Below are 13130 nucleotides of genomic sequence, written 5' to 3'. Positions count from 1 at the left end.
TTTATTCACATGTTTGCTGATGCTCTCAAGAAATTCTAAATCATTGGTTAAGTGTAACTCATTTTCTGAACATAATCATCACTCAAGTAAATGCAGTCATGGGTAATCAAAAAAAGTTGCTTCTGTAGGAACAACTTGATTTGAATAGGAAGAAGAGCAGAGGAGGCCAGTGGTTGGTTCTTGAAAAGAGCATTGGAGTCATTGCTGATCTTTATTGGCCTTCTGTGGTATTCATCAAGGTAGTGATGTGCATTAAATGTTTTAAAAAATGGTTTTCCTCTTAAGAGGCCATAACTAGAACAATATAGTGACTGAAGAAATGCTATCAAGATTGAAATTTGTGTTGCATATACTATACTTTTGATTCAAAATAAGGATTTCTTAAAGGTTTTGAGAAGTGCTGGGCACATGTACATTCATACACACCCATATTATGGTATAGTAGGAATCCTATGGTTTATATGTATATGTCTAAATAAATTCCTGGAGAATTAGAAATAACAGGAGTGAGCAAAAAATCCAACTCATTTTTTTCAGAGCCAGTGTGGTGTAATGGCTATAATGACAGACTAGGATCTGGGAGATCTAGGTTTGAATCTCCACTCTTACATGGAACCTTGCTGGGTGACCTTGGGCCATTGTGTACTCTCAGACCCTACCGAACCTCATAGAGTGGTTGTGAGGATAAAATGGAGAAGGGCAGAATGTTGTAACCCACTTTGAGTCCCCATTGAGGAGAAAAGTGAGATAGAAATGAAGTAAAGTAAAATAAATTGTAGCAAAGGGAATACTACTGTGAAGGATAAAAAATGTGTATTTAAAAAACATGTATGGCTTTTCTATTTATAGTGTTCCGAGTGGAATTGTCTTGCACTGGCAGGCTAGATTCTGAGGTTACGGTACTTATGCAGCTCAACATGACAGTAAATGTATCAAAAAACATCACAGTTTTAAATTTCAAACGAAGGAAAATGTGTTACAAAAGTAAGTAATGTGTTTTGTTTTTTCAGCCCACTTAAATCCAATGCATCCCATGCAAATCACTCCAGGCACCCACCCTTCTGCTGGATCCTCTGTGTTTCCTCATCCCTCTAAGAGCCAGATAAAGTGGTTCATTTCCCTAGTAAGGAACAGAAGTGGTGTCGTCCTTATGTAGCGGTGTAGCTCTGGGATTATGAGCATGCAGTGGAAAGTGTACAGGGTCCGGGGACTCATCAAAAGGTCTTTGAGTGTGTAGAAACAAACTTTTCCAGGAAGCTGAAGAGAAGCATGTTTGTTATTTAAAAAGAGTTCATAACACACTGCTTTGGAACCTAGTAACTCCAGCACAGATTCTAGTTGCTTCTAAATGCCATACTTGAACTCATCAGCAACAGAGAGAAATGTGGTAATACAAGGCTACAAACAAAATATTACCCGCATAAACTTACTAATGTATCCAAAATTTTATTAACAATAATGTATAGGCACGTAATAATATATTGAAATTGATTATTGAACCATATAACTACTTGACATCAACCCTGTTCACAGTTAGAAAACCATTTACACCGGTGCTAACCACTAGGCTTTGCCTCAACAATTGATAAAGTGCTCTAAGTGCTAACAATATGAATATTGCACAACAATGTAAAGTGCAAATGTAAGTAAAGCACTATACAAACACTAGTTCTTCCAACAGTTTGTGAGGCCCTGAGCACCGTGCCTGTACATTATTGTTAATAAAATTTTGAATACATTAGTAAGTTTACATGGGTAATACTTTGTTTGTATACTTGAACTCATGTCATCTGTTAAGAAATGGCTGTGCATAATGTGGTATGTACGTAATGTGCTGAAAAGGCAAAATGTGCTGAGATTGTCTAAATAAGGGAAGGAAGAAGAAAACAAATATTTGAAATAATATGATTACTGTTATTTTCTGGATATATTGATATAAGCTAGATGCAAACTATAGCGGTTATTTATACTTCAATATTATACTTCCACAGTTATAGATATCATTGGAGTAATAGCAAATCAATATTTGAAAAAATACGAATTGAAAACAAAAACGAAACTTAATAGTAACCTATTTTCTTCAGACTACTCCTATAAAGGAAGAGGGGTGTTGTCCCCATGGAAACATTTTATATGCTTATGCCTTAATGTGTGAAGCCAAAGAAACTTATAAAAAAGGAGAAAAGTTTAACAACATTGGGCTACCATGAGGAAAAGCTGTGATATTCATGGTAGGCCTCATGTTGAATTAGACTGCTCATAGGTTGTGATTTTCAGACAAAAAGAAATGCCATTGGATCTATTTTTGCTAAACTTAATCTGTAGTGCTTTGACTGTTTTTTAAGTGTAAAACTCTTTTTGATTTCTGTATAGTAATTAGTTCATAATTTTATGCAATAAATATTTTACTGCTTTTAATGGTAATGCTTTTATTAAATCTGTTGCATTTGTTATTTGCATAAGGAACATTTTTATATTGCATGGAGTAGAATTTCTCACAATTCCTTACATGATTGGCATAGTCTTGTAGGTATGTGTAGATTCAGTGATTTGTGAGATTTTCAGGATGTCCCCAAGTTAGGAAAAGAGGATGTTTGCCAGAAATATATAGGATATGATACAATCACATGCAAGAATTCAGCCTTTCTTCCCCTATTAGAAGCTTTCAAAAAGAGTCCAGTAGCACCTTTAAGACTGACCAACTTTATTGTAGCATAAGCTTCAGGTGCATGGGAGGGCAAGAAGAAACTGGTCAGATATATAGGTGGAGAGGGCAGGGAGGAGTAGATGCAAACAGTAGCTTCTGATATGGAGATCAGTTTGCTTCTGTTAAGGAAGTCAGTTTCTTCTGATAATGAGATAACCATTCATAGTCTCTATTCAATCCCATCTTGACTGATTGAATAGCTGGGATCGAATAGATTGAATAGCTGGGATTGAATAGAGACTATGAATGGTTATGTCATTATCAGAAGTAACTGACTTCCTTAACAGAAGCAAACTGATCTCCATATCAGAAGCAACTGTTTGCATCTACTCCTCCCTCCCCTCTCCACCTATATATCTGACCAGTTTCTTCTTGCCCTCCATGCATCTGACGAAGAGAACATGATTCTCGAAAGCTTATGCTACATCTCTGCATCTGTTAGAAGCTTTGTAAATCTTAAACTTATGTTCAGCTTACTTTTTTAAAAATCATCCCCATGTTCCCATGTTTAGACAAATTGCTATCTTTGGAAGTTAGCAGAGAATTAAATTCGAAAGCATTCATTATGCTGCTGCAGCTGGAGTTAGTGGTACTACATTTTGATTGGTTATTTCACTTTGGAGATCAACATTGAGCTGACTATTTCTCAGTTGTCACCCTATAATGAAAAGCTTTTCATTGAGGAAAAATAGTTCTGTAAGCAGGTGACTAGCCTTCAGTGGAGCTCTTAGTAACCTGAACTGTGTTTTTTGTTTTTGTTTTTAATTTTGCATTGCTTTACAAATTTACAAGAAAAGAGATTTTAAAGACCTATTTTCTCCTCTTGTCTTTAGAGTTAGAACTAGAAGTAAAGCCACCAATATCTGACAAGAATAGCAGCAAAACTTTTTGTAAGTAAATGTGCTTTTAAATATTGTAGTAGTAGACTTTCCTGCATTTTGTATAATGGGAGAAAATACCTCAAAAGCATCGTTCATAGGATACATTGGTGCATTTTTGTAAGTGAATTGAAATTCTAAGAAAGGTAAATTGGGGAGGAAATGGGGTAGACAACCTTTGTTGAAGGCTACATCAGAAATACTCAGAGCCTTTCAGCTGATACAGATTGTAAATTTGGCTACAGTGATTTGCATGTTGAAAAAACTGGCTGCTTGACACTAGAAGTCAAGAACCAGTCTTTTCACACAATTTGGGTAAGGCAAATCGAAAATGTTGGTTCCCATGCTGAATTTTGAGCTTTTGACCTACTAATGTGTCCAAAGGAGGGCAACGAAGATGGTGACTGGTCAGGAGACCAAGTCTTTTGAGGAAAGGTTTGAAGGAGCTGGTTGTTTAGCCTGGATAGGAGGTGACTGAGAGGTAGTATGATAGCCCTCTCCAAGTATTTGAAGGGCTGTCATATAGAGAATAGAGCAGAGTTGTTTTCTGTTGCCCAGCTGGACCAGAAACAACGAGTTAAAATTAAACAAAAGGGGTTTTGGCTAAACATTAGGAAGAACTTCCTGACAGTTAGAGCCATTCCTCAGTGGAACAGGCTTTCTTGGGAGGTATTTAAGAAGAGGCTAGATGGTTATCAGACAGCTATGATGATTTTCTGACTTAATATGAATGTACACAGATCAAGAGAGGGAGTGCATGAAGGGACAAGCCGGTTCTTGGCTCTCGTGGCCCTCTCTTATCTGCTCAGGGCAATGTCAATTGACACTTTGGGAAGGACTTTTCCTCCAGGCTAGAAAGGCCAGGGATCCTGGAGGTTTTTGCTTTCCTCTGGGCATAATGCAGGAGTACTGAGGAAGATAAATGTTGTGAAAGCTGTGAATTTCCTGTGTGGTGCAGACGGCTGGGCTCCCTTCCAGCTCTATGTTTCTAACTTAAGAATAAAAATGGCTGACAGAGGGCCTTAAAATTTTAAATCGGGCTGCGTCCCTGCCCTGTCCCAGAAGGTCTAGACGAGCCACTAAGCATTGCCCAGGTGTCACTCTACTTGTCAACTATAAGGTAGGCAGAGTTTTCAGTGGCAGGGTTTTAAAGTTTAAAGAGGGCATGGCTTTGCCTCAACCCCACCCCCATATGCTTTGGGAATGCTCAGTAAGCTGTGTGGTGTTGCATGCAAGTCACTCTCCATCCCATCTGTCAGTTGTAAGGCGGCTGAGTGTTTAAATGGTGAAAAAGAAGCCAAGATGCTTCTCAGCCTGAGCACCATGGCAGACCACAAATGGGTCTCCAGTCTGGACAGATCCCAGCTCTTCCTCCTGATTCTTAGTCTTCATAAGGTTGTGGGATGGGCCATCAAAAGACCCAGACATTCCACCTATCTCCAAAAGAGGTTTGGGGTATTGCTCCCTCCCACAAGCTCCTGCCAGTTGGCGGGATTGCCACAGATGCTCCTTGACTCATTTAGTAAACATGTTTAAAAGTACCCCATGTTAATTGTAGGTCTCAATAGCAACAAATAATTGGAGTGATGTATTTGAATGGGAGGCAATCAAGTGTGGCTTTAAATGTCCAAACAAATTGGAAATTTTGGTGGAAAATTTTATTGAAATAATACTTGTAAAAATGTAAATCCAACATAGCATATACCTGCCCTACATTGTGTAAATTTGAGGGGGAAACCAAAGGCATTATTTCCCCCCTCTCAGTGTCGCCTCAAATGCCCCCTGAAATATTGCTTCAGGGGACAGGTGACCTGCTTAGAATATTATGAAAGGGAAGGCTGGGGTCTGATTTGGGAAGGGAATTGGAAAATATCACACCCCCTCCCCAGTCAGTAGAAATTTCCCTCAAGATCCAACCCATATATTGCCCAGGACAGAACAACATCAAGGAACAATGTATTTCAGGGGGCATTTGGGACAAAATGATCAGCTTACTCGTGCCCTACCAGATGGTGTGCCTTATGAACTAATCCAGTCATGTTAACATGAGGTATGATTGATACCGTTATATCAGGTGAGGTCCTGCTCACCTTGATGTGATGTACCAACTCCTTCAAACGTGTTATCAGTTTTTAAAAGATTATTTTGTTAAACATCACTCCGTAAATTCAACCAAGTAGACCCAGATCAAGCATAGGATTAGATTAATGGCTTAGGTAAAAATGGTAGTGGTGGTGTGGGCATTATGAAGAAAGCGTTGGCATTAAGCAGATGGACCTTTTCCTGCAGCCTCTGCTTTACATTGCAACACACAAACACACTAATTGTCCCATAATATTCTGATGACACTAGTTTTCATGAGGGTGCAACAGCTGACTAAAAACACAATAACAACGATGAATATTCATGGAGATTTAATGTTTTTAATAAGGTGCTCAAGTTGTTTTGCTATAAAACATTGTCCTGAAAGATCTTACTGCTAAAGAATTAGAAAACTCATTAATTGTCTTTCACATAGGTCAACAAGTGGATACATTTGTATAAGAACATTGGGTTGTGACTAAGCCAAGTGGTAAGCCAAAACACTCGCTAATCCATTGTTGAAGAATAAGGCTCCCACATTCATTAAGCTATGTGTAAGCACAGTAGAGAAAACAATCAGATAATCATGTTGAAAATCTACAGAAATGTACTACAGTATCTCATCACTGAATATCAAGCTGGTTGTCCAGTTAACTTGCTCACCATTACGAAGCATGAGTCTGTAATGGTACCTGTATCATTTGGTGAAATAAATGGCATCCTTTGAACAAGAAAAGAAGTCCATGCTCTCACATAAATTAACAGAAAGTATTGCCTACCCAGAGGAACTTTATCTTCATGATCAGTCACCATGCTTTTTTATAGATAGACAAATACTAATAGTTGCAATTTGTAAGCCTCCTGATACAGTGACTTTTGATGATCTAGCAGATACATTTGTCAGATCAATACTGTAAATTGGATCAAGATATCAAAGGGTAGATGTAGTTTTGATTATTAAACAGCCTATAAAGGGCAACACCAGAGCACAATGAACTGTCTGCATAGTGAATTAGATTAAACTGTGGAATGCTGTGATATTCCCTTGCCCAGATTTCCTGAAGGATAGTGAAGGCAGGTCTTGCAAATTTTTGTCTGAGGAACTGCTCTCCAGTATGCTAAGTCATAAGAAAATTGCTGTTGCTAGTGGATTTTCAGATGCAGTAGAAAAGTCCTCAAATAGGGCAGCTGAGGTAATGCCTCTCGCGTGAAATAGGTATTGAAAGAGAGCCAGTTCAATACAGTTATATCTACACAAGAGAATGATGTTCTTTTGTTAGTGTGTAGCATAGTGGTTAAGTGGTTGAGTATTGAATCAGCACTCAGCTGGTTCAACTCCCACTACTGCCATGAGCTCTGCAGGCGGCCTTGAGTAAGCTACTCCTCTTAGCCCCAGTTCCCCAGCTGTATTGTGGTAATAGTAATGATGATGATGATGATGATGATGATGATGATTAACAACAACAACAACAATAATAATACTGACTGTTTACTGCTCTGAGTGGGCCCTAATCTGTCCAGAAGTGTTTGGCCTGTTTTTCCACTGCTGAAGATGAGAGAAAAAAGTCCTCTTTGACCACTAAAAAGACTATGTTTCATGGGACCTGCATGGACAAAAGCCATATAGATCAGGGGCTGTAAGAACAAGGGGAATTGGCTGAGATAGAGCAAAAAAGATGGCTGTATCCAACACAAAGCTTGGTAATCATTATTTTGTACCTGAAATTTATGACATAAAAATAAGTGTGCTTGAAGCTTATATATAAACTTTGCATTGTTCAATATTTAGTTAAATTGAACTTTTTAAAGCAATAATAGAATTATGAGAAATTGGTGAAAAGTTAAACTGGGACTAGAAGTTAGTTTTTTGTCATGACAACCAAGTTGACCCCTATATTAATAAACTACAGCACTTTTATTATAGCTTTAATAGCCTTATGAGAAGCTATGAAGAGGCTAGGATTAAGTTTTGTGGTAGCAATGATTAGAAAACATGGTCCTTAAAATACAAAACCTGGAGGCTGCCTCCTAAATTTTTGGGCTGACTCATAGAGCTGAAGAAATATGTGAAGGCCTGCTATAAATGAAGTCAGGAATGTCACAGAAAAGGTGTTTATGTGCCCATAAATAAAGCATATGATCTTCCAAAGATTCAGCAACAGCATTTCTACCCTTTCATGCACTGATTCAATGTCATTCTACATATTATGTATTGGATTATACCAAACAATCATGTTGGAAAGTCTTCACAAAGAACCATTACCTATTTGGTCATTTGGGAGAAGAAGTGTTCATAGATTAAACAATCACATCAACTGAGAAACTTGCATGTAAAATATATAATGCAAAGGGAACAGATTCCTTTGCTTCTGTATAACATCCTTTGTTTTCCAAAACAGGAAAATGAGAAATGTTACCACCAACAAGCGATGCTGCTCATTTCTTCTTAGTGTAGGTGAACTGAAAAGCATGATCTAGATTCTAGAGAAATGTTCAGTGGTGCCATTCCAGATTTCCCAGCATTAACAAATTTGGGCACGAAGTGCTGCAGATCTGCAGCCTGTTCTGATCCCATCTCAGCGGCATGTTGGAAGTAATCTCTTGCTCATGTTGTCAAACACTGTATATAATTCTGAGATGCAAATGCCACAAATGCAGATTATGATGTATGTCAGTATGTTGGTGCAGTGGACATACTATTAACCAGAACACATGCATGAATATACTTTAAATCAAAATTCTTGTCACAGTTAATGATTGACAAAGGAATTAGTATGTTCCTTGCTTTAGTTGGTATGATTAGTATTTGGAAGTTTTAGTTATGTTCTGGAGTTGCGTATTTTTAATGTTAGGTTTTCTTCACTAAATTCTATTACATCTTTGTAACAATTATTGTTTCCAAGTTTTATTTACATGATCAAGGAATAACACAATTAAACTGAAACAAAAGTGTGAACATAGTGTGTGTGATGTACATGAAAATCAAAATTAATATATTTTAGTCACTATTTTGTTTTTCAAATTAAAAGGTCAACTCTAATTTCAGCTCGGGAGCCAACATTTTAAGAATTGGCATACCATTGGCATACCCCCAAATGTGCGTTAATCTTGTTCCTAACTTTTACCCCCAGATTTCTCTTGACTCGTTTGCAGGACAGCTTTCCCCCAGAAGTACTTCTAGACATTTCTTTCAATACTTGCAGCAAACTAGCAGCAAAACAAAAACAAAAGGGAAACAAGATTTTTGGGTATAACTTGTATTTAGATAATATGGTATGTTGTCTCTAGATTTATGCCTCCTAGTTACTGGGTTCAGAATATCCTGAAAAAATTTTAACACTGGCTTTTTCCTTTGCTATGGTTTTAAATTATGCAGTAAAGTATAAACTAACATAGTATGAGCAGGAAAAAGAAACCTTCCTTCCACAACTGTAGATGAAATTCATTGAAAATGGCAAGTGTTATTTCCATTTTGTTGCAGTAATGCTTTACACTTCAATTTCAGTTGATCCTGTAAATGCAGCTCCCACCACTTCTACTCGTGTGTTTTATATCAGTGTAGGAGTTTGCTGTGCAGTCATATTCCTGGTAGCAATAATACTAGCTGTTTTGCATCTTCACAGTATGAAGAGAATAGAATTGGAAGACAGGTAAAGAACAAAGCATGATTTTTTTTTTATTTTCTTATGTTAGATTTACTGGCTTTACTATGTGCCTCACAAAAGACAGTTTTGGCAGTACTGACATTGACAACTTAAAATGTATTGCTTAACTTATTTCTCTTAAGGCTCCCAGATCATGTCATGCAATGCTTCTCTAGTTGCCTAAATTGACAGGTTATTTTGATTCAGGCTGAAAAAGCAGCCGTAACAGGCCCCAGCTAACATTCCTTTATAAAGAGAGCTGTACTTCTTGGTATCCTCACCAGGATTGTCCCTTTCTGTGAATATTTTCTTAAATACACAGCCTAATGGTTTTCCTTGAAGGTGGAGCTACACCGAGCAAGGGTTGTATGCTCGGTGTACCTATTCTCTTTTTGTAAGTAGTTACTTTTAGATTACAGCTCCAACATGCCTTAAAATGCTTAAAGTTGAATTAGCATTTGAATTAAATGTTTTGCTGCTTATATCGATTGTGGTATGGAATTTATTTGCTTGTCTGTAGGATATATTGAGATGCTTCCAAGACATTTTAAATTTTAGGAATTTAAAAAACATTACAAAGAGATACAATAGAGCTGAAATTTTGGTCTTGCAGGCCTAAGTGAAGTTCAGCTTTATAATGTTTGAAATGTTCCCTAGCTTCATAAATATAATTCAGTCAAGATTAATGTTAATATACTAGAATTGACTTTATTTTGATTTCTGAATCATTGCTTGAGCAAGCGGTGGACTCCCAAATTGGACCATGTTTAATTTCGGACCATTCCTGGGTCAATGTATTAATAGCATCAGAAATACAAAAACAGTGCCCCAAACAATGGTGCTTACCGAAACACTTACTTTATAACCACCAAGCAGCCAAAGAAATAGAAAAAACCTTAGAGAGAGTTATAGCTGATAATAACTCTGAAGAAATAAAGGCTAATATACTCTGGGATACGATTAAAACAGTATTAAGAGGACATATTATAGCGCTCTCAGCGAGTATAAACAAAGAAAAATTAAAACACAGACAGGATTTAGTAAACTCAATTAAAAATTTGGAGGAAGAACATAAATTGACAGGAAGCAAGAAAATATACCAAAAATTAACTACCCAACGTAAAGTTTTAGAAACGATTGACAGCAATAATGTACATAGAAGTTTAATTAAATCTAAGCAAAGATATTGGTTTAATACCCCTAAAGCCCTAAGATTTCTATCGAATAAAATAAAACAGAAGAATCTGAAAAATAATATTCATCTACTTCAAGATGAAAATAAAACAAATTGTCATGATTCCCAAACGATTTTGCAAGTATTTAAAAAATTCTACATGAATCTGTATTCATCAACAAACCCCAAACAAATTAAGATTATGGATTTTTTACATTCACTTAAAAATGTAAAGAAATTGGAAGAAAATCATAGATTACTTTTAGAAAAACCTATCTCCCTGCAGGAAACCCTAGAAGCAATTAAGTTAGCTAAAAACAATAAAGCCACGGGACCTGATGGATTCCCATCAGAGTTTTATAAAAAATATGCTATTTTACTAGCTCAACATCTAACTAATACTTGCAATTTAGTTTTGGATGAATGTAAACTACCTCCTACTTGGAACATGGCCGATATAGTAGTTATACATAAACAAGGGAAAGACCCAACAAAAGCTGAATCATATAGACCAATATCACTTCTCAATCATGATTATAAATTATTTACATCAATCCTAGTTCGACGTTTAAATTCATTCATAAGCAAATATATTCATAATAATCAAGCAGGTTTTATACCCAAAAGAGAAATCACAGATAATATATATAAAACGTTAAATTTAATTGAGCATTGCAAAAACAACAAGACTGAAGCACTGTTCCTCTCATTAGATATTCAAAAAGCCTTCGATTCGGTTGAGAAACAATATTTAAGTAGTACCCTTCAATTCCTAGGCTTTGGTGAAAAATTTTTAAACACCATAGGAGCTATATATCTGCAACCTACAGCTAACATTAGACTGAACGGTTTACGTTCAGGAGAAATTGTAATTAACAGAGGCACTAGACAGGGTTGTCCGCTATCTCCCATGCTTTTTGCCATAGCTTTGGAACCTTTTGCAATTGCATTAAGGGAAAATGAAAATATATTTGGAATCCCCAATAAAGGTAGCTCTTATAAAATCTCGCTTTTCGCTGATGATATGTTAATCTATTTAACTAACCCAACAACCTCATTGACACATCTTCACCCCTTGCTAACGGAATTTGGTACTATATCGGAACTGGTTGTAAATCAATCAAAATCACAAATTCTTTCTATTAATCTCTCTAAAACTACTGAAAAACTAATTTGTAAACAGTATAAATATCAATGGGCTTCAAATTATCTTACTTACCTTGGCATCAACATTACTCCCAATTTAAACGACCTCATTAAATTAAACCACCAAAGAATAGCAAACCAAATTAAAATAGAAATTATTAACTGGAACAAGCTAAAACTTAACTGGTATGATAGGTTCCATTTAATAAAATCATTTATATTACCCAAATTTCTTTTTATTTTTAGAGCAATTCCAGTAACAATTCCTATAAAACTAATTATCCAATGGCAAACAATGATTAATAGTTTCTTATGGCAAAACAAGCATCCAAGGATAGCATTTTCCACGTTGAGAAGAAAATCTAAAGATGGAGGTTTTAATTATCCAGATTTGAATCTATACCAAGCAGCAATTAGACTTCTAAACTTACTCCAATTCATCTCCGTGGAAACTACAGCAGAATGGCTCACCCTTTTCAATACTTATTTAAACAAATTCTCTTTTAATGATTTAATATGGAACAAACAAATAAACAGACCCAAAAGCATTAATAAAAATATGTTTTTATCAGCAATTTTGCAGATATGGGATAAATTCAAAACTAAACTCATCCCAGAAAAATCCAGATTTTCCTCATTCCTTAATCAAGCTTGGTTTTCTCCTGGTCAAGAATCAGATTTTATAAAACTATTCCAACAGGCTAAAATGACAAGGTTAATTGATATTGCTACAAATTCAGGCCTGATGGAAAAATCAAAAATTGAAGACAAATTAAAGCACAATCTGGTGTGGTTTAGATACTTACAGATTAAAAATATGATGGAACAAATAGGTATAAAATCAATAATGAAAACTCCCTTGACGGAATTTGAAATGACATTACGATCTTATACAACTCAAAAAAAAGGAATGATATCCATATTATACACTACATTACTGAACACACAGAACAAAAAGCAAATTCCTTGTCAATCTAGCTGGGCTAAAGATTGCAATGTAGAACAATCACCTCAGACATGGAACAAGATCTGGACCTCATCTATATTCAAATCAAAAGTTACCTTAACTAAGTTCCAAACGTTTAAAATTATTCATAGGTGGTATCTCACGCCTAAGAAACTATCCTATATATACCCATCAACTTCCCCAAAATGCTGGAAAAACTGTGGAGAGATGGGCACGTTTGCTCATTGTTGGTGGGGATGCCCTATCATTAAAAGTTATTGGGAGAAAGTAATTGATTCAATCAAAACTATTACAGGATATGAAGTTCCCTTCGACCCTAAAATCCTTTTTTTAGATCAGTGGGAAGAATTACCTATACCTATGATTAGAAAAGAATTGATTGCAACTCTGTTAGTAGTAGCAAAGACTGAAATAGCGCTGGTCTGGAAGAAAGATCATGCACCCTCCATAGATTCATGGTTTGAAAAAGTATGGAATCACTTTATTATGGAGTTTCCTGCAAACTCCAAGTTTATGGAGAAATGGCTTCCTT

At 36.1% G+C, this 13130-nt stretch overlaps 1 protein-coding gene across 1 annotated transcript in view; it reads left to right on the top strand.

Moving 5' to 3' along the window:
- Window positions 1-13130, top strand: part of RYK (receptor like tyrosine kinase) — a 60171-nt gene that overhangs the window by 26476 nt on the left and 20565 nt on the right. The window contains exons 4-6 of the mRNA XM_054982925.1: window positions 850-984; window positions 3541-3597; window positions 9173-9317. Of these exons, the coding sequence (XP_054838900.1) occupies window positions 850-984; window positions 3541-3597; window positions 9173-9317 (337 nt within the window). The remainder of the gene's footprint in view (window positions 1-849; window positions 985-3540; window positions 3598-9172; window positions 9318-13130) is intronic.

The sequence above is a fragment of the Eublepharis macularius genome, chromosome 6 (genome assembly GCF_028583425.1).
Source record: "Eublepharis macularius isolate TG4126 chromosome 6, MPM_Emac_v1.0, whole genome shotgun sequence".
Classification (NCBI taxonomy): domain Eukaryota; kingdom Metazoa; phylum Chordata; class Lepidosauria; order Squamata; family Eublepharidae; genus Eublepharis; species Eublepharis macularius.
This window is presented reverse-complemented; position numbering and strand designations above follow the sequence as displayed.